This window comes from Empidonax traillii, unplaced genomic scaffold (genome assembly GCF_003031625.1).
Source record: "Empidonax traillii isolate 1590-97213 ecotype Southwest subspecies unplaced genomic scaffold, ASM303162v1 scaffold1397:size233085, whole genome shotgun sequence".
Taxonomy (NCBI): Eukaryota; Metazoa; Chordata; class Aves; order Passeriformes; family Tyrannidae; genus Empidonax; species Empidonax traillii.
This window is the reverse complement of record NW_020956590.1, coordinates 173,824-193,500: the sequence shown is the minus strand read 5'-3', so window position 1 is coordinate 193,500 and position 19,677 is coordinate 173,824. Positions and strand designations below refer to the sequence as shown.

The window sequence follows — 19,677 nt, the reverse complement described above, 5'->3', positions numbered from 1 at the left end:
GCAGCTCCCAGAGCTGAGCAGGGTGGGAACTGGGAGCCAAGTGCTGTGGGGTCAGGGGCTGGGGCTGGGGCTGGCACAGTGTCCTGGGTCACCAAGGCCTCGTTTGGGCACAGGGCACAGTTAAAGAACAAAAGCAAATAAACTCAGTTTCTGTAAGCAGAGTTGGTGGAGGTACCGTGAGGGCAGAGGCTGCCCTTAGTAACTGCCCTTGTTCCTGAGGGGTTGGTTTAATGTTTCCTGAGCTTTTGTACGCTTGGAGGGGAGGAAGAGGCCTCTGCCCTGCAGTGGGGAATCCTGACTGCCCTGTGGCACCTTCCACCCGGGGCTGCGTGGGGAGGGATCGTGACCTTTTAAAAGGACAGCTGAAGGGTCCCTGTGCCACCCTCCTCCTCTCCAGAGGGCGTGGCTGTGGTTGAGCACCCGGGGAATGGTTTTGGGATAAGTGTTCCCACGCAGATACATGGAGCTGAAAAAGCTGGAGACTCCAAAGCTCTGGAGCAGTGTGGGGTCCTCTGGCACACCTGGTCTTCTGGGGGGGCTCAGTGTGTCATCTTTAGGGTTGGGGTAAAGGAAGGCACTTCTTAGTCCCTGTCCCAGTGCTTGGGAAGAGCCGGAGTTTCCTCCCTGGGGATAAATCGAACAGATCTGCTCTGTCCGAGGGCCTGTGCCTGTTTGCTCCTCCTGGGCTTGGGTGCATCATCCACACCCCAGCAGGGCCCCGAGCTGGCAGTGGGGTCCCTGCCCTGGGGTGATGGCCACTGATGCAAAGCAAACGGGACGGTCTGTGGGAGGCTCCACCTGTCCTGTGGCTCCTGGGCACTGTGGAGGGGTCTCCTTCAAACCCCCCCAGCCTGAGCCAGAGCTGTGAGCTGCCTCACCACGAGAGCATCGGGCAGGACGGGGGCTGTGCAGGCCCTGCCACAGCTCATCCCTGCAGTGCTGCTCCTGCACCCACTCCGGGCTTGCCCAGACCAGATCCAAACCAATTCCGTAGCGCCCGCTGTGCTGGGAAGGAGGGAAAAACCATCTCCTGGGCCAAAACCAAGGGTTTTCATGTGTTTTTGTGTGTTTCTTGGGTTTGGTTTTCTCGTCGTTACCACCCAGTTGAGCTGTTGGGGGTTTTTTGGGGTGACCCCGTGCTGGGAGGATGGAGGTCTGTGGTGGCTGAGGCTGGCTGGGCTGTCCCCACACCAGGGTGGACGTGGCCACTTGGTGCTTGTTGGGCTTCTGCTCCGTGGTTTCATGGGCTGTTCAGAGCAGCCCATCCCTCTGCTCCCATCCTTGCTGGGCTCGAGGCCCCTGCAGTGCCTCGGGTTTTCTTTTGCATCTTCAGTTTGGGGTTCTTGTGGGTGTTTTCCCAGCGGGGGCGGGGACAGGGCGGGCCGGCACAGGGGCCTTGTCGCCGGCAGCGAGGGGACTGTTGGTTCGAGGCAAGGGACAATCATCTCTCCTCAGCCCTCCTGGGGCACAGGGACCTGCGGGGCCAGGGGATTTTGCTCTCGCTGAGGGATGAGGGGGCACAGGGCCCAGCTGGGGCTCTTGGCATGTGACGGTGGTCGGAACACATTGACTGGCTTAATAAAGTACCAGATGTTTGTACCTCGTGTCCTGTGCTCCTTCCCACACCCTCCTGCCTTTCCTGCACTGCCCCAGGAGCTGCCACAGGAGCACCTCCAGCCCCAGCAGAAGAACCCTCTGTGGCTCACCGGGCGCCTTCGCAGCTCGGTTTTAACAGGGGAGGGGGGAAGTGTAAATTTTTTTAAAATATGTAACTTTTTGGTGTCCATTCCAGGCACCGGGCACAGGGTGGGCTGTGTCCCACCGCACACAGGTGACAGGGGAAGCTGGAAGATGTTTTGAAGGGGGGAAATGAATCGGTGTTCCCTTCCCTGCATTCATTGTGACTCACCAGCAGAGCTCCCTGATTTGCTCTGCTGGGGGGAAGCACCGAGCCAGGCACCAGCATAATTCCCTCTCCCTCTCCGGTTCTTTGGAGGAATTCCCTCTCCCTCTCCGGTTCTTTGGAGGCTGCCAGCGGCGGGAAGCTCAGAGAGGGGGGTTGTGAAAAGGCAAATCCGGCTTCAGTCCCCGGGGGGGGAAGGGGCTGTGGGTGAGACGTGCCCTGTGTCCCAACACCGCCCTGGCACAAAGGGACTGTCACTGCCGGCTCCGACCCCTCCAGCGGGGCTGGGAACACCCCTTCAGGCTCGGGAGGGCCGTGCCAAGAGGCCACCGACGTTCCTGGCCCTGCATAGGCTGTGGATGGGCTGCCGACCCCATAACAAACCCTGAGCCTCCATCATCGGTCCCTGCGGGCGGCGGGGGTACCATGGACGGGAGTTTGTCCCATGCCCTTTGCGTGGGAATGGACTGAAATTGAAACAGGAGAAGGCCACAACACCGGGGCTGGGACTCCTGGTCCTGCTCAAGCTGAGTGCTCAGGGACCCCCAGGAGCTGCCATCTCTCCAGCCCCATTCACAGCCCATTCCCCTCCCTCTCTGTGCCCCTTCTTCCCCCTTCCTCTGACAAGACGTGTCGTTCCCCCGCCCTGAACCCCGCCTGGGTTTGCTGTGCTTATGCAGGTTATTTTGGAGGGGCTGTTCAGCACCAGGCTCTGCATCCTGGTGTGGAGACCCCAAACCCTCTCACAGGGCTCCTGCCAACACCACTGGGGACCCGCAGCTTCCCCTTGGCCGGGGCTGCTGGAGCAGCAGAGACCTGGTGTGACTGGCTGTGGAGTCCGGCCAGGCACAGGGGTGGATTCGAGCTGCTCGTGCTGTGCCCAGCACCCAACACAAGCCCTCCGGGGGTCAATAAATCCCCAAGGAAGGGGACTTGGAAAGCACTGATCCCGCTCAGCTCGGCCCTCCGCCCCCCGAGCGGCTCCGTCCAGCTGCGGAGCGGAGCCTCTGCTGGCATCGCCCCCATGGGCTGAGCCAGAGCCGCCGCCAGCCCTCCTGCTGCTGCCAGGCCGGCTTTGTTTCCCCAGACTTTTGATTTTTCCACCTCTCCCCTCCCAGATCTCCTCTGGTGGGACCCAGCGGTGTGAGCTGCTGGGTGTTTATGAGGGTCCCTGCAGGCTCTGTCTCCTGCCCCGGCCCTCCCAGTTCGGTGGCAATTTAGGATCCGCTGCCCGGAGCCGCCTTGCAAAGGCCCCTCCAGCGGTGGAGGCTCCCGCGCCCCACCCAAGCCCCGCAGCACCCAGGGGTAACCCCCACCCTGCCCGCGGAGGGGTCCTGTCTCCAGGGTATCTGAGCGGGCTCGTCCCTGCCGTGCTGGCCTGGCCCTAATGCTGCGTCTGCCCGGGACATCCCCAGGGCTGGGGGGGCTCCTCGGGGACGAGGCAGGATCTGGCTCTTCCCTGCCGCCCACCCTACAGCCGCCAGCACCCCCCTCCCCAGGGCCCCACCATGCTCCCCCTGTCCTGGGCATTGGGGTCTTGATCCTGCCCAGCCTGCGGTTCTCTGAAAGAGTCAGAGAGTGGACCCTGCTGGGCACAACCCCCGCAGAAAACCGGGAGCCTTCCAGGGCGTGTCCGTCCTGTCCCTGCAGCCCCTCCCACCCCAAGCGCCGCTGCCCCGGGGAGATGCCGATAAAGCTGCCTCAGATCTTCGGGGTCCACAAGGTGTGGCTGGGGGAAGGGGGGGCTCTGCAGCCGAGGTTCTTTCCCCAGTTCCCTCATTCGAGGTGGGGAATCAGCTGGACTCCCCACCCAGCCTTGCTGCAGCTGGGAGATGCTCCCAGCCCCCCCTTGCCTCGGTTTCCCCACCCACCATAACCCCACAGCAGATCTTGGGTTACCCCACCTGTAGGTGGGGACGGAGACAAGAATGGGGATGGAGACGGGAACAGGGATCAGGAGAGGGAACTGTGACAGAGCTTAGCCCCAAAACCTGTTCTGCCCTCCCAGGTATTTCGTGTGGCACTTCCTGGTGCTCTCACCCTTGCTGGAGCTGTGCCAGGAGCCCCACCCCTGGGCCCTGCTCATCTACCTGCTGCTCTGCCTCTACCCCTTCCCCTCCAGCTGCACCCACACCTTCAGCTCCACGGCAGCACCCGCCACATCTGCTGCTTCTGCAGCTGTAGAGCCCTCAGCCCCTCCAGCCTGGGGGAGCTCCGTGGAGAGGGGTGGCACAGGGGTGTGGATGGGGCAGGGCGCTGCAGGCCCCTCGTGTTTGCCTACAGAGCCTCCCACGATGATGAACCACTGAGTCAGCAGCGTCTGCCAACGATACTTTGTCCCCACGGCCGCTTTGAACTCCTTTGTCTGCACCGGCCTCTTCTGCTGCTCCCGGTATGTTCGGGGTAAGGAAACTGGGGCTGGAGGTTTCCTCCTCCTCAGCTGTGGGGTCCTCTTGGCGATTGCCCTTTGCTTAGGCCCAAAGCCAAGGTGCCATACCCCGGGAACGTGTCTGTGTCCGTCTGTGTGTCTGTGTGTCTGTGTGTCCATGTCCTGCTGCAGCACGGCCACTGCTCGGTGTCAGCCTCAGGGGCACGGGGCTGGAGGCAGAGCTGAGGGTGCCAGGGTTAATGAGGAATTAGGGTGGTTTGTGACAGAAGCCCCGTAGCTGGGCAGGGTGCAGGGTGCACAGAGAAGCCCTGCTGCCCCCCATAACCTCACTCTTGGGAGAAGCAGCTTTAAAATAAACCAGAATAATGGTGGTGCAGCACTGGGCTCCTCATGGCCAGGGACACGATCCAGGGGTGGTGGCATCGCTCCACCCCGGAGCCTGGGAGGGGACAGGGAGGGAGGCCAGAGGTCCTCAGCCGTGTGAGGTGGGGGGACATGGGGCACGTCCGCTGCAGCCTCCCACCCACCCCCCAACCCGGGAAGGAACCGGCTCCACGATATGCATTTATTTCTTTCCGGTGCTAACAGAAAGGGTGTAAAGCGGGGTGTAAGGGGTGCTCAGAGCTCAGCCCCTGCCCCGCAGCGCTGCCGAGGGGTGGCGGGGGTTACACGAAGCCGTAGTAGCGCCGATACGCCTCCTGCAAGCCCACCTGGTCGGCCAACTCGTCACAGTCGGGGTTGAGCTCGCACACCTCGCGCTTCGCCTCCAGCGGGTCCGGCGGGGCCGCATAGACACTGCTGGGGACAGACGGGGGACTCTGGGGACTGTTGGGGGGTCCCGTGGGGGCTGGAGGCTCCCAGAGAGGGGCCGAGCCAGCGGGGACCCCCTGGGTGTCACCCGGGGCTGTGAGCCCCGGCCCAGGACCGAGCACTACCTGCCATAGCCGTAATTCCGCTTCTGCCTCTGCACCACCTGGGCACTGGCGCGTCTGGAGATGAAAGCTGAGGGGACAGCGCGGTGGGTCAGGGGGGTTGTGCCCCCCCCCGTCCCCGGGACAGCGGGGGCGGGCATGGTCGTGGTCACTCACCTTCAGAGCTGGGAGAGTCGTCGGCGCTGGTGGAGCGATCGGCAGCTGGGGGTGACAAGGAGCAGTGGGTGGGCTCGGGAAGGTCCCGTGCGGGCTCTGGCCTTTACCTCGCTCCTCCTTTGGAGGCTCAGACCCCTCACTGAGACCCCCCCTCCCGACCTGTCAAAGGGCATCCTGCTCCCCATCTCCCCTCTCCAGCCCCACTTCCCCCAGTGCCCCGGGGCTCAGCAAATCTCTCCCGGTCCCTTTGCTCTCCCTCCAGAGCCCTTCCCCGGGGCACGGCCACCCCCAGCCCCATCATCCCGGACACGGGGGTACCTCTGCGGCAGAGGCCGAGGGCGAGCAGGGCCAGCAGGGTCAGCAGCACGAGGGGCTTCATGGTGGCTCCCTGTGCCGGGCTCGGTGCAGCCCCCGCTCCCCGGGTGGATTTATAGGGCGCTGCAGCCCCGGCCGGGGGAGGCCACGGCCCCACCAGGGTTATTTCCAGCACATCCGCCGCGGCCGGAGCTGCCGGAACAGACGGCAATTGTGGTTTGGGATGAACTTGGTCCCCCCGTGCCTGGCCAGAGCCCACAAAGGGAGGGAAACGCGGCCCCAGGCCAAGGGGGATTTGCTGGTGGGCCCAGCCCTGCTGGCCTGGCAGCACCATCCCCCCTGGGACAGGCCATGGGGCACTGGGAGGCTCCCAGTCTCCCACTCCCCTGTCCCACTTCCCACTGCTGGATCCCAGCAGGCTGTTGGGATCAGCACCAGTACGCTTCCCTGACAAAACCTGTGGGGTTTTCCTCCCTGTGCAGGGCCAGTGGGGTCATGCTGGCCCATTTTTTGGGGACTAGCATGTGCTCCTCTTCTGGCAGTGTTGTGCTGTGTCCCAGGAGGGTGAGCAGGCAGGTGCCTGTGCCCTCAACCTCAAATAGCTCCCCAGTGCCACATCCTACAGGCTGCACGGCCAGAGCAGTAGCTGGTCCCAAAAGCAGGACCTGAGAGAGGTCCAGCATCTCTAAAAACCCCCAAACAGGGCTTTTCCAGAACAAAATTAGTGACTCTGTCCCTGTGCAGGGGAGAGGGACAGCTGGACCAGCAGAACTTCTTGCATCTATCCATCCTTTCACGTGTTCCTCTCCCCCAGACTCCAGCTCTGGGTGCTCACCCACCCCCAGTTTGCTCCTGTTTAACTCCAGGAGGGCTCTGGGCCGTGGGAGCCCCTGGGGCCGCTGGGTGAGATCCCTCTTTGGGATCCTGACCGCTTCCAGATCCTATAAATCCCAACCCGGTCTTGAAAAGCGGAACCGGAGGCTTTGGGGTGGAGGAGGAGGAGGAGAGAAATGCTGACCCCAGAGCCTTCGTCAGGCAAACCCATAAAGTACAGAGTAAGTGGGCCAAGTGAGCCAAGCCACGAACAACAGCCCCAATTTATTCGGATTGCAGGAAGGGGAGGCCGAGGGGGAGCTGCAGCAGCCGCTCCCTCCGGGCTCTAATTGCAGAGGCCAGGGCGTGGTGCGAGCGGTTTGTCCCAGGGCACGGCCTCTCCCTGGGGCTGTCCCAGACAGGTGACCTGGAACCTGCTGCCCCCTCTGTCCTCGGGGGACTCTCCTCATTCCCTGCCCAGCCTCAGGGGATGATCTTTGCTGAAGACACTTTGTTCCTCGTGGGGCTCCACCAGGCAGATCCCTCCAGGGAGCCCTCGCTTTCCCAGCCAGGCAAACTTCCAACGAGGCCGTAGCAGACAGCTCCGGCTGGGGAAAATCACTCTGGTGGCAGGAGGTTCCACAGGGAAACATTAAATCCCCTGTGCCACCAGCCCACGGAGCTGAGGCAGGGCTGCTCCAACCATCTCCAGATCCCTCGTGCTGCTGGGAGGGGAGCAGGGCTGGAGAATAACTCAGGAAAACAAAACAAACGGCGAGGAGGAGCTTGGAGGAGCAGCTGCTGCCACATCCAGGGGTGGTTTGAGCACACGGAGACCGAATGAACCCGCAAACAGGGGCAAGAGCATCGGCTGCCTCATGGGCTGTGGCGGCTGGAACCTGCCCTGGGCTGCTCATGCTCCTGGGCTCCTCAGGCCTGGCCATAGCCCAGCCTGGGCCACAAGGCACTGATTTTTGTCTAACGTGCACCTAAAATACCTCCAGGGCCTGAAATGTGGCTTTAGTAGCTGGCATCAGGGCTGTCACGGCAGGGAGGGACCAGGTGAGTGCACAGCCACACTCTGGGACTCTCCTCCTTGTTGAGCAGAGTGGGGAATTGGGAATTGCCATCTGTTTCCAAAGATCCCAATGTATTCGTTTTTTGTTTCTTTACCAAATCTGATCAGACTGTGCCAGTCTGGCAGCTCTTCCAGTCCCAGGGTGGTGGCCTGACGGGGCAGTTCTGAGCTGGGGGTGCTGAGCACACCCCACCTGGGGGACTCCCCACGGCCTCACTGGGGCTCCTGGAATGTCATGAGGAGCTCTCGCTGCTCTTTACCAATTGCCTGGAAGGGAAACAACACACAGAGCTCAGCAGGATGCTGAGGATGCCATGCCCAGGGCTGAGTGTGTCACACACACTGCTGTCCCCTGCACACACAGAACACAAGCCCTCCCCTCTCCGGTGGGAACAGCCCACATCCCACCCAGCACAAAGGGAAAAGCCCCCAAGATGTTCAAAGAAAAGGCCCAGGCCTCCAGTTTCAGCAGGACTTGGCTGCTGGGAAGGCCCTGGAGGGTTTAAATGTCGTTCACCACCCGGGCACCATCGAGCCTCCTCCGGGCTGGTGCCATGAGGAGAAGGGTCTTATGTGTTTTTACCTGCCAGGCTTGTTTGCGAGCCTGGATGAGCTGCTGCAGCTCTGCAATCCTGTCCCTCCCCGCCAGCACGGACTTGGCCACCTTCCTGTTCTCCTCCTCCTTCTCCCTGAGCACCTTGCGCAGGTAGGAGCGGTGCTTCAGCAGGTAGGGCAGCAGGGCACTGCGGACATCCTCCTCCGGGATCCCGCTGGGGCGCCTGGGGACACACCGGCCCCTGGAGCAGCTGCAAGCAGCGATCCCACCCAGCAGAGCGTCCCCCACCCTGATCTGACCCACTGCCAGACCAGAGCAGCTCCTCAGCCCCTCCAGCACCGGGAGCCAAGGACAGCCCGAGTGGGAACCCCCTGGGAGGGAACCCAAGCCCAGCCAGGAGCAGAGGCCTGGAGCAGGCAGGATGGGATTCACCTGCCCAGCAGAAACACAAACCCCTGATGGTGCTGGTTCACAGCCCCAGCCCGTTGCCAGGGTGGCATCTGCAGCACCCACCAAGGCCCAGAGCAGCTCTGCTGTTGGGCAGGAGCTGAGCCCAAAACATCCCATCAGCCAGAACTGGGTTTTCCCCAGAGGCACTGACCTCCCTGTGCTGAGGAAGGGCACAGAGGTGGATCTCTGACCCAGAGAGGCACAGATTTAACTGATTTTTGGGTGTTTTAGGCACAGTGGTGTTGCTGCAGAGACACAGCAGGTTTCAGGCACTCCCTGCAGCACCCAAATGTCACCCAGGAGCCCCTGTAGGAACAGATCCCTCTGCTCCCCGCCCGTACCACGCCGGCTCCTCCCGGTCCTTCGCCTCCTCCACGATCTTGTCCAGTGAGTTAAAGAGCCCCTCCAGATTCCCTTCGTTTTTTACCTCCTGGATCTCCTCCTGCCAAGGAAGGACACGAGGGACATTCAGCAGGACCCAAACACAGGCACCACTTGTGAGCCCTCGCTGGGCATGGAACCAGGGAATGGTCTGGGTTGGAAGGAACCTGAAAGCCCACCCAGTTCCACCCCCTGCCATGGGCAGGGACACCTTCCACTAGCCCAGGTTGCTCCAATCCCTGTCCAACTGGCCTTGCACACTTCCAGGGATGGGGCAGCCACAGCTTCTCTGGGCAGCCTGTGCCAGGGCCTGCCCACCCTCACAGGGGAGGATTTCTTTCCAATATCCCATCTAACCCTGCCCTCTGGCAGTGGGAACCATTCCCCCTTGTCCTGGCAGTCCCAGCCCTTGTCCAAAGTCTCTCCAGCTTTGCCCTGGATGAAGGCTCTATCCTGGGAACCACCAGGGATTGAGTCTCCATCCCTGGAGGCGTTTAACAGACATGTGGATGTGGCACTTGGGGACATGGATGATGGCCCTGGCAGTTGAACCTAATGGTCTTCAGGCTCTTTTCCAACCTGAACGATTCCCCAGATCTTTCCGGGGAAGACAGAGAAGTTTAGGGAGCTGCCTCAGCTTTCTGCTTTTGCCATTCAAGAAACGCATTTGCTCCCTTTAAAACCAGAGCGTTCAGCGCTTCCTTCACGGGCAGTCTGAAGCCCCCCCGGGCCCGCTCCCCCCTTCACCTTGATGGACGACTGCAGCTGGGAGATGAACTGATCGTAGATGCTCCTGGTCAGCTGGGGCTGCAGCTTGTAGAAGCAGCGGTAGCAGCTGGCGAACCTCTGGTAGCTGCAAGAACGGGGGGGAGGGGGGTCAGGGTGGGGCCGAGCGTCAGAGGCAGTGTCGGGGCCGGAGTCCCGGCAGGCGCCTCCCGGCCCTCCGCCGCTCCCGCCTCACCTCCCGGCGGCCACCAGCTTCTCCAGGAACGTGTCCACCACGGTGGAGAAAACCTCTGCGCGGCCCGGGGCCGCGGGCACGGCGGGGCCGGCGCCGCCACCGCTCTCTCCCTCAGCCGCCTCAGCCGCTGCCCCGCCGCCATCGCCGCCCGCCGCCGCCATGGCCGCGCTCTCGCGCCGCCACCGCCCATTGGCTGCCGCCGCCGCGCCCGCCGCTCCCATTGGTCGGGGCGCGAGGCCCCGCCCCCTCCGGCTACCAGCGCGGGAAGGGGCGCGCGCCCGGGAGAGGTAGTGGGCGGGGCTTCTGGCCTGTGGGCGGGGGTTTCTGGCCTGTGGGCGGGGCCTCCCCATGCCCGGCCCGAGCGGCTCAAATACAAAACGTGTCAAAACCCCCCCTCATAAAAATCACAAAATCATAGAATCACTGAGGCTGGAAACGGCCTCTGAGATCATCGAGTCCAGTCTCTGACCTAACACCACCTTGTCAACGAGACCGTGGCACCGACATCCAGTCTGTTCCTAAACACCTCCAGGGACAGGGACTCCGCCACCTCCCCGGGCAGCCCATGCCAATGTCTGGCACTGTGCCCTCTCGTCCTGCTGCTGCTTGCCTGGGAGAAGAGACCGATCCCCACTCGGCTACAACCTCCTTCCAGCGTCGGGCCCTGAACCGAAGCAGCAAACTCCTCCTCTCTCTCCCAACACCCCTGGAAACACCCCCTTTCCCTGCCCCGGGTACTCGATCTGTTAATTTAAAACGATCAAGCCTGAAGAACTCAGCAGGAGAAGCAGCCAAGTTCAGCCTGGAGAGAGAGAGAGGGGAGGAAAAGTGACATTTCCCTTCGCAAGAGCCAACCAGAACCAACCCTGTGTCATCAGGGGGAGTGTGTAAACCGATGTTTCAGACACTGAAAAAGGCTCTGGCCTCTTTTTCCTCTGTGCAGCTGCTGTCACTGCTTTCTCAGGCAGGTCAGGTTCCTTCTAGTCCCACTCCAAAGGCAGAGGGCGAAACCCGAGCAAGCACAGCTGTGACCCAACATACAGCGGCAGAGCCTCCCGTGGCACAAGCACCCACACGCTTTCCAACTCAGACTCGGGTCTCAGAAGTTTATTAGTTGTCAAGATCTTTGCTGGTTACGAGAGAAACATTAAGCTCACGAGTGTCTCCCCACGCTGGTGCTGCTGCCCCTCCACACCACAGCCCAGGCCTGGCCCCGCTGCCCTCGGCAGGGGCTGTCATTGCTCCTGTTGACATCGCCGTTAGCCCCGCTGCGCTGTGAGCACTGCAGGACACAGAGGTGGGATGAAGAGGCCCTTGATGACTCACCCCAAGGCCCATCACAGTTAGAAATGAGTTCTGTCCTTCAGCAGAGAAGCCTCTCCCAACCTCAGCACTCGTTCCACCTCCAGCAGACACGGTGGCAAGTGCAGTCCCTGCCGGGCAGAACTGCGATGTCGGAGCAAGGGCAGAGCCACACCCAGCGAGTTCCCAGGGGAAGAGGCAGCCCAGAGGAGCCCAGCAGCAGCCACAGGTCAGCAGGATCGACACCTCGACCAGAATTCCTGGTCAGGGCAGCCAGAGGAATGGAGGTGGTGCGTGTCTGTGACCCAGAGGCGCATCCCTCACACTCGGGACAAGCACCACGCGTGGGCTGGCAGCGCGAGAGGCAAATCCCAACCACCCAGAGCAGCACAGTGCAGCCAAACAACCCCTTCCCTCCCCCTCCCCGAAGAGCAGCCTCTGGTTTTACCCCCCAGAAGCTTTCACCTGGTAAAATACACAGACCATAGCTCAGGATTCTGATCCAGCAAGTGTGCAAAGCATTGTCCTTGCCCTTCCCAAACAGGATGAGCAGGATTTAAACTCTCAAAGTATTAGCGAACCATCACTTCTTATTCAATATGAACATACCAGTCAGGTTTGAACTGGATCAAAAGCCAGCACAAGGTTTTTCCTTCCCCACCTTGCATCCAGTTGTAGCTCAAACCACATTCAGTTCTCATCCAGCTGCTGGTAGCACCACAATCGGACACTTCCAAACTGCATCTCTTTGTGCTTAAACTAACTAAAGGTGGGAAGTGGCCACAGCCACCCTGAACATGCAGGATTGACACATCGAACAAGGCCACAGGACAACCACTCAGTTCCCCAGAAATCAGAATAAACTTCCCTAAAATAAAATTAAAAAAAAAATAAAATTAAATATCAACAGATTAAAAACACGGGTTAGGTGTCAAAACCGCCATCAGCTAATTCCAAACAGCCAGCTCAGCTCCTGACTTGCCTTCGGCCAGCCCGCTGTTTGGAGGATGAGAGACAGGGAACATTTTCCAAGAACATACAAAACAAGTATGTACAGATCTATTCAAAACGCAGGAAATCAGGTCTGAAGCGGTTCCGGGTTACTCTCGTCTCACATCTTCTAGAAATAAATGTGGGGAATTGGAGAAATTCATTTGTCTGTTCTCTGCTTCCACCTTTCCACAGCACAACTGCCACCAGAGCAATCCCACCGGAGGACCCTGCTGCAAGCTGTCAGATTCCCCTCCTCAGAAGTTTGGCAAAGATTAAAATAATTTAAAGAGAATAAACTGGCTTTTTGCTCAGCCAGTAAGTCTTTAATTTAAAAAAAAAAAAAAAAAAAAAAAAAAAAAAAAAAAAAAAAAAAAAAAAAAAGGAATTAATAACCTGCCAGGATGTGTTCACACACACCTGGAATGGACCGTCCCAGGCAAACAGCGCTGCCAAAGGTCACAGTTTGATGGTTTTAATCAAAACCAGCAGCAGAGACTTGTGTGACGCTCAAACCTAAAGAGGTGAAGCGCAGTTGCTCCTGCGTCTGCCTTGTGCTGCGACACCAGCCAGAGACAAAGGCACAGCAGCTGCGTCTCCTCCTGGGCTCTCCCCCGTGACAGTCCGAGCTCAGGGGGTTCACAGGAAGGTTCTCTCCCACCAGCTGCCTCTACCAGTGCCTCGAGTCCACCAGCTCCGGGCGGAGGCTCAGCTTCTTCAGCGTCTCGTACCCCACCACGATGACGATGGTGGAAGGAGTGGCCGAGATGATGCGGGCGGAGAGGCCTTTAGTCAGCCCCCAGGGACCCTCCTCTGCAATCAGCTGCTTGAAGGTGAGGATGATGGAGCTCTTGCCTTCCACCTGCAATGCCAGAACAGACATTCACAGAGCTGCCAGACCCCACGCTGGGGCTCTGCTGCAGCTGAAGACTCTGGAGGCTACAGAGGTGCCAAATCCACAGGGAAAGCCCATGGGAGCAGGCCAGGCCGGCCCCGCCAGCCCCACTCCCTGGGATCTCCTGCTACCACCGAGAGCTAATTAAGTGGGTGATACCCAGGATGAAAGGCCCAGGGAGAGCAGGGGAGCAGCTCACCTGAAACCACAGGGATCAGAGAGCCGAGGCTGAGCCCCACCCCACAGACACGCCAGGCAGGCTGAGCTCTCACCTGGACCCGAGCCCTGACCACGTCCATGGGGTTGGTGAGTGTGGAAGCTGTTGCGGCTGCAAGTGGCCCCGATATCGCCTGCAGGAGGAGGTGGGGACAGTCTTTAGGAGTCAAGCTCGAAAGCTGCTCTGGGAACAGGAGAGAGAGGAAAGTTTCAGACTTTCAGTGGCTGCTTATCAGTTCCTTAACTCCACCCCTTAATTCCAACTGGTTTGCAGTGGGCAGAATCCCTGATTTACAGCCTGACACCTCCTCCCACAGAATCTCCAAGTGGTGCTTCCTGCAGCAATCAGAAAGCCAGCACAGTGCAGGGAGCAGGACTCATCACCTGGGTAGCCATGGGACACTCCCAGTGCTCCATCCCATCAGCTCCCACACCGGCTCCCAGGCCCATGGGGCAAACCAGACAGCATGAACTTCCATGTTCCCAAAGCAGGGTATGGAAACAACCCATCCCCTTTAGAAGGTGGGGGAAGCCTTTAGACAAGGTTCTATTGGAAGGTGTCTGCAAAGACTGACACAGGAAGCTATCACCACCAGGCACGCTGTCCAGGAGATATCCCAGTGTTCCACTGTGAAACCCGAAGGAGAAAAGCGCCATGTAGTGCTCATTCCAGACATCCTCACCCTGCTCCTGCTGCTGGGCCAATGGGATTTGAATCTCCCAGCCTGAAGTTGTAGAGAAGACAGTTCAAAAGCCCCATTGTTTTTGGATGATGTGGAAGGAGGGAAGGAAGTGGCTCTTTGACCTGGAACGACGACTGCAATGGGGACCAGCAGTGCACTTTGAGCCCAGGAGGGTTCAGTGACCCTCGGTGCTGCTCCATCAAGGGACACAGGATTGGGAAATGTAGCCAAAGCAGAGGCTCACTGACAGCTGGGACTTTCATTTCCCAACACCCTGATGTCCACTGAGAAGACCAGGGAAGAGCAAACACCTGCCAGCAGAAGCTCCAGTCTCTCCGTATCAACTGCCCTCCTTCGAGCTCTTTTGGCACAATGATCTTACAATGAATACAGTGGATTTTGGTCTTATAAACAGTTGATGTGGAGAGTGAAGGGAGTGCTCCCCACAAAGTTCAGACGGGACCAACATCCCAAGCTGCCACTGCCTTTTAAATGCAGCAGGGATGAGGAACCAATGCTCCCTGGAGCCACCAGAACTCTGGAAAGCAAACGGGATGTTTCAGACACCTGGATTTTGAAGAACAGGTGATCTCCAAGATAAACTTTAGGCCCAGTACAGCAGAACCTAACCTACTCATTACCTGCACTTTTGGGCAGAAATTAGGTAAACACAAGCCTAAAAACCACAGCAGCAAAGCTGCACTGCAGAAATTTAAAGGATCATCAGTGGCCTTAGCTGGCAATACCTTTAGTCTTTGGGAACACCCTAAGGAGTACCATTGCTGAGCCACAGGAAGAGAACATTCCACTAAGTGCAGCTTTTCATCACAAGACTTGGTGCTGGTTTTAAAGCTACAAAAACTGAAGCAAGACCTGACAGACGCAAACCCAGAGAAGACTTATCCGTTGTCTCTGCCCTTTGTTTGCCTTTGCCATGAGATTTGGGGCTCTGAAAGGCCTTTTGCCATTTGGGATCCTTGATTCCACGTGAACTGAAAGATGGATTATCCTTACACAGTTGCTCCAAAACTCTGCCCAACAACAAACGAGGGCCTTCCTCCTTTGCAGAGAGCATTATTTGGGATTGGGGGGCAGAGAAAGTTAAAGCAGACACATCAAGCCCCTCTTGCCTAGAGCTATCAAGTTTCAAGTTGTCTGGCATTCACCCCCCTCATCTTTTATCTCTGCATTGAAACGCTGCTGCTCTCTTACACTTCCACCCAACACCTGGAGAATTTCTACACACCAGATACATGTTTCATGACAGGTTCTGCTCCCACCCCAAGAGACAGAAAGCAAATTATGCTGAGTCCAGAGCGTTAGAGTTGATCTGAGGGGCTTTAGGGGTCTCCTGGGATAACATCCATCACAAGCCTCCTTTCACTTACCAGCATAGAAGTGGTAGAAGGGCCACCAGACCGCACTGTTGGGAATATAAGTGAGCAGCGAGGCCACGTAGCCTCTGTAGAATCCTCTAAAACCATCGGCCTTGAAAATCTGTACAATGATGTCCTTGGTTTGACCAAAGACCAGGAGCCGCTTGCCGTCGTGGTTCTGCACCTTGAACCTGCCCATGCTTTCCCCTTTCCTCTGCATCATGAGGTGCTGGGAGACGACGTCGATGGGCACCGTAATGCTCTGGGCCACCAGGGAGGCCGAGCCGCCGGCCACCAGCGACTTGACGGCGTTGTTGTTGTTGTAGCGCGACACGTACTTGCGGGTGAGCTCGTAGGTCGTGACGTAGCACTGCCCCGAGATCAGCGTGAAGGTGTTCACCAGGAAGCCCCGGTACAGCCCGGCCGTCCCTTCTGTCCGCAGGATTTTCACGAAGGCGTCGAAAGTCCCGTTGTAGAGGCTCTTGCCCTTCTGGACCTGCAGCCGCGTCCGGATGAGCGTGAAGGGGTAGACGCTCACCCGGATCATCATGGTCATGCAGATCCCGAACACGTAGAACTTCCTCTTGTCCAGGTGCTCCCACTCGATGATGGGGATGTTGCGTTTGTCCTCCATGGCTCCTCGGGGTGCGGGAGGAGAGGCCCAGACCGCCCTCAAAGGTACAGAGCAGATCCAGGCCCAGCCCTCCAGCCTTGACTGACCAGACGGGAAGTGCCGGCACCTGAAATGAGAGACACCTTGGGTAGAGGACGAAGCCCCCATTTGCCATAGCTCCCCTCAGACTATGCTGGCTGTCCTCAAGCACACAATGAGCCCTCACACAGCACTGTGCTGGCAGAGCAGAGGGACTGTAACCCCAGGAGGCAGGACCCTCCCACATGGCTGGTGCTGGCACCTTCTGATGTGGCTCCAGCAGCTCCCACCACACCGCTCCGTGGCAAAGCAAAGCTCCCCAGGCTTTGGGAAGCAGGTTGAGAGCCAGAGGATGAGCACCACTCCACGAGCAGCACACCCACCTCTCAGTGCACACACAGGATCACGGATTGCCAACCAAAGCAGCTTCTCCCCAGTCATTCCGGGTCTGTGATGTTCCCAGGTGCCAGGACGTCACTTCAGTTCCAGGCTCTGTACAAAGAAGGAAGTGACAAGTTTCTGTTTGTGTTCCCAGATTCCCTGCACAAATTAGACACCTTTCTTTGGGCATTTCCATTCTGATCTTCCTAAAGCTGGAGGACGACGCAAGCCAGGGAAGGGGGATGAGAAAGTCGTGAAAAGATGAACAACAGGAAAACAAGGCCAATGCCAAGAGCCACGTAGAGTCTCCATGTTGATGACCAATACCCTGGAAAGAAAGGGTTAAATTACAGCCCAGGATCTCTCTGTTGAGCTGCTTGTCAGCTACAGAGCAAAGTTCATCCTCCCTTCCAACACGGCTCCCTGTCTGATAACCCCCCCAGGCTGCTCCCCTTCCACCACTGGCCATGCTGGGAGCACCAGGGGCAGGGGGAGGGAGATGCTGGCTCAGCCTCCTCCAGCGACCCCTTCCCCTCAGGAAGCCCCTAATTCTCAAGGAACCTCCACACAGGGCTGGGCAGCAAGAGAAGGGCAGCTCAGTGAGTCACACAACACAACACTGATGATTTCACTGCCTACAAGGGCTCCAAGAGAGGTGGAAAGGGACTTTGGACAAGCTCTTGGGCGACAGGACCAAGAGGAACAGCTCCCCACTGCCAGAGGGCAGGGTTGGATGGGATATGGGAGAGAAATTCTTCCCTGTGAGGGTGGGGAGGCCCTGGCCCAGGTTGCCCAGAGAAGCTGTGGCTGCCCCAGCCCTGGGAGTGTCCAAGGCCAGGCTGGACGGGGCTTGGAGCAACCTGGGCTGGTGAAAGGTGTCCCATGGGATGAGATGAGCTCCCTTTGGACTCAAACCAGCCTGTGATTCTGGGATAAATGTCTCCCCACTGCAGCCTCCATGGAGAGCTCACAGGGTCCAGAGCCACTCGGTTAGAAAGGCAGCAACAAAACAACTGGAAGTGATTTACCTCTGGCACGGAGAACAAACTACAGTTATGAAATTACGGGAGGGCAGGGGTGGAGGTGCCATTAACTGACCATTTCATTGCCTGTCTGCCAAGAAAATATTTGCTGAACAGCAGCAAACAGCATTACAGGCTGCCACGGACAGGGCAGTTAAAAATACCTAAGGGCACCGGGTCCAATGCTTTTACCAGAGCAAAGAGAACCTACCCTTCATCCTTACAAGCAACTGCCTTGGCAGATAAGGCACAACAAACACCATGGCCTGGCTAAACAAAGCCAGGATTGCTTTAATTACAATTACTGTGTTTGCTAAGAGTGCCGTGGTTAATTCACGGAGCTTCCTGCCCAGGAATTATCTGCAAACAGAACCTATGAAAACATGACTTGGTTCTTGTTAGGAGTCTCACTAACTTAATATTTTATTAAAAAGAAAAAAAAATAAAATAAAGTCTGGTCAGTGCAATTTCCTGGTGAAGCCTGAGGGTTTAGTCCATACTCATAAATTCCTCTGCCACCCAAGGACAGAAACGAGCTCCCCATGGGAAAGTGCCTGCAAAAAACATCCTCATTGCTGCAATAAGGAAAACAAAATAATAATAATAATAATAATAATAACGAAGTATTGTTGATTTTTATGTTGTTTCATGTGCTCTGGTGCTTTGGGTTTGGAATTTCAGCCATAACCCCTTGAGGAAATAGCTGCACTTTCTCTGGACTCATTACAAATAACTCCTCTCACTGGGGATCTGAATCAGAAAGATCAAGTCCCAGGGCCCAGGGGCACTAAAGGCCCCTCCTGTGTGGAAGAGGGAAGGCATCCTGGCATGCCCAGGGATGACCAGCACAGCCACAATTCTTGTTCTGCCAACACAAGAGTTTGTCCCAGAGCGTTTAATCCTTGCAGAAATTCAGACCAGGGCCTTGCTCAGGGCAGGGATCCAGGGATCCCGTCACATCCATTCAGCAACTCTTAGATGATATTTCAAGTAAATTCTCCCAAGAGAATGCTCTCCAAACCAAAGCACGGGTGCACCAGGTTCCCTCCCAGCTCCCATAGCCAGTTCTGCACTTCACGTCTGCAACAGCCCAGACTACCCCTCACTGGTGCCTTCCCTTCCCACCCTGCACAGAACACCAATTCTTGAGCGTCTGCCTGGAAATCCCAGCAGGGGAAACCCAGCAGCCTGTCCCTGCCCTCTGGCCAGTCTGGGCACAGCCTCAGCCTCCTGACCACAGAACTCAATTTAGCTCCAGTTTAGGTCCTTTTTAATGTCTCCCTGTCAGTCCAGTCCCCAGAACCGCCCTGGCTGCAGCTGGAGCTAAAGATGATTCCCTGGCAAACACAGACAGGGCCTTTGTGTCCCCCGGCCAGGGCTGCGTCCTGCCCAGCATGTTAATGCCTCAGCACCCCCTGGGAACCACCGGGAGCGAGCCCCGGCTGCTCACCGGGGTTGCCTGTGGAGATGCTCCCGAGCGGGAAAGCACGAGATCCACAATCCCGCTGCGAGGCTCCAGCCCGGAGCCCTTTCCCTGTGCCACCAAAGCAGCCTCGGCTGGCAGCTCCCCTGGCAAAGGCCCGGAGTGTTCACTCCTTAAATTCACCCCAGGGTGGGAGCGGAGACAAAGGCGAGGAGGGGGCGGCGTTCTGGATACAAACCCGTGGGGAAAACTGGATATAAAGCTGGGGGGAGGGGAAACTGTGGATACAAACCTGAGGGGAAACTGCGAATATAACCCCGGGGAGGTGTGTGTGTGTGGGGGAACTGTGGATGTAAACCCGGGGGGGAATTTTGGATATAACCCCCGGGGGGGGAGGGGGGTGTTATTCTGGATACAAACCCGGGGGGAAGAAAGGATCCAGCCTCGCCGAGGACCCGCGGCCCCCCGGAGCAGCTGTCGCTCAGTGACCGCTGGGGCACAGACACTTCACCCCCCCCAGCACCCCCAGCCCCGCGCTCAGGAGCCCCCCCCAACCCTCCCACCCCCCGGGCGGAGTCCCCAGCGCCGGTCCCCGGTCTACAGGGGCAGAGCTGGGCCCAGGGACCCGCTCAAGGTCACTGCGCGGGCCACACGCGTCCCCAGCCCCGTGTCCCGGGGGTGTCCCCGCCTGCTCCTGGGGCGGCTCCGCTCCCGCAGCCCCGGGGGGGGGTCAAGCCCCTGCCCCGGGGGGTTCCAGCCCCTGCCCCGGGGCTCCTCTAAAGCCGAGGGGATCCTACACTACC

At 58.6% G+C, this 19,677-nt stretch overlaps 4 protein-coding genes across 6 annotated transcripts in view; 1 reads left to right on the top strand and 3 right to left on the bottom strand.

The window, feature by feature from the left end:
* The window catches only part of SMG5 (SMG5, nonsense mediated mRNA decay factor), a 38,049-nt gene extending 23,720 nt beyond the window's left edge, over positions 1-14,329 (top strand). The window contains exon 22 of the mRNA XM_027907053.1: positions 14,318-14,329. The gene's annotated coding sequence lies outside the window, so the exon portion shown is untranslated. The remainder of the gene's footprint in view (positions 1-14,317) is intronic.
* On the bottom strand, positions 4,889-7,196 carry BGLAP (bone gamma-carboxyglutamate protein). 2 transcript variants are annotated; one of them, XM_027907057.1, is made up of 4 exons: positions 5,699-7,196; positions 5,381-5,425; positions 5,228-5,294; positions 4,889-5,090 (listed from the first exon to the last, which is right to left on the bottom strand). In XM_027907057.1, the coding sequence occupies exons 1-4, from the start codon at positions 6,027-6,029 to the stop codon at positions 4,958-4,960; spliced, it is 576 nt and encodes a 191-aa protein (XP_027762858.1). In that variant the 5' UTR covers positions 6,030-7,196; the 3' UTR covers positions 4,889-4,957. The 2 variants fall into 2 exon arrangements, with proteins under 2 accessions (XP_027762858.1, XP_027762859.1); XM_027907058.1 differs by having other exon boundaries at positions 4,889-5,087.
* PMF1 (polyamine modulated factor 1) lies at positions 7,642-10,155 on the bottom strand. Its single transcript, XM_027907065.1, has 5 exons — positions 9,935-10,155; positions 9,721-9,826; positions 8,934-9,034; positions 8,170-8,365; positions 7,642-7,853 (listed from the first exon to the last, which is right to left on the bottom strand). Exons 1-5 carry the CDS (start codon positions 10,153-10,155, stop codon positions 7,800-7,802), a joined length of 678 nt encoding a protein of 225 aa, XP_027762866.1. The 3' UTR covers positions 7,642-7,799.
* SLC25A44 (solute carrier family 25 member 44) lies at positions 12,604-16,579 on the bottom strand. Of its 2 annotated transcripts, none has more exons than XM_027907054.1 (4): positions 16,432-16,576; positions 15,409-16,136; positions 13,394-13,521; positions 12,604-13,088 (listed from the first exon to the last, which is right to left on the bottom strand). In XM_027907054.1, the coding sequence occupies exons 2-4, from the start codon at positions 16,028-16,030 to the stop codon at positions 12,897-12,899; spliced, it is 942 nt and encodes a 313-aa protein (XP_027762855.1). In that variant the 5' UTR covers positions 16,031-16,136; positions 16,432-16,576; the 3' UTR covers positions 12,604-12,896. The 2 variants fall into 2 exon arrangements, with proteins under 2 accessions (XP_027762855.1, XP_027762856.1); XM_027907055.1 differs by having other exon boundaries at positions 12,899-13,088; positions 13,394-13,471; positions 16,432-16,579.
* Positions 16,580-19,677: the final 3,098 nt, after the last annotated feature.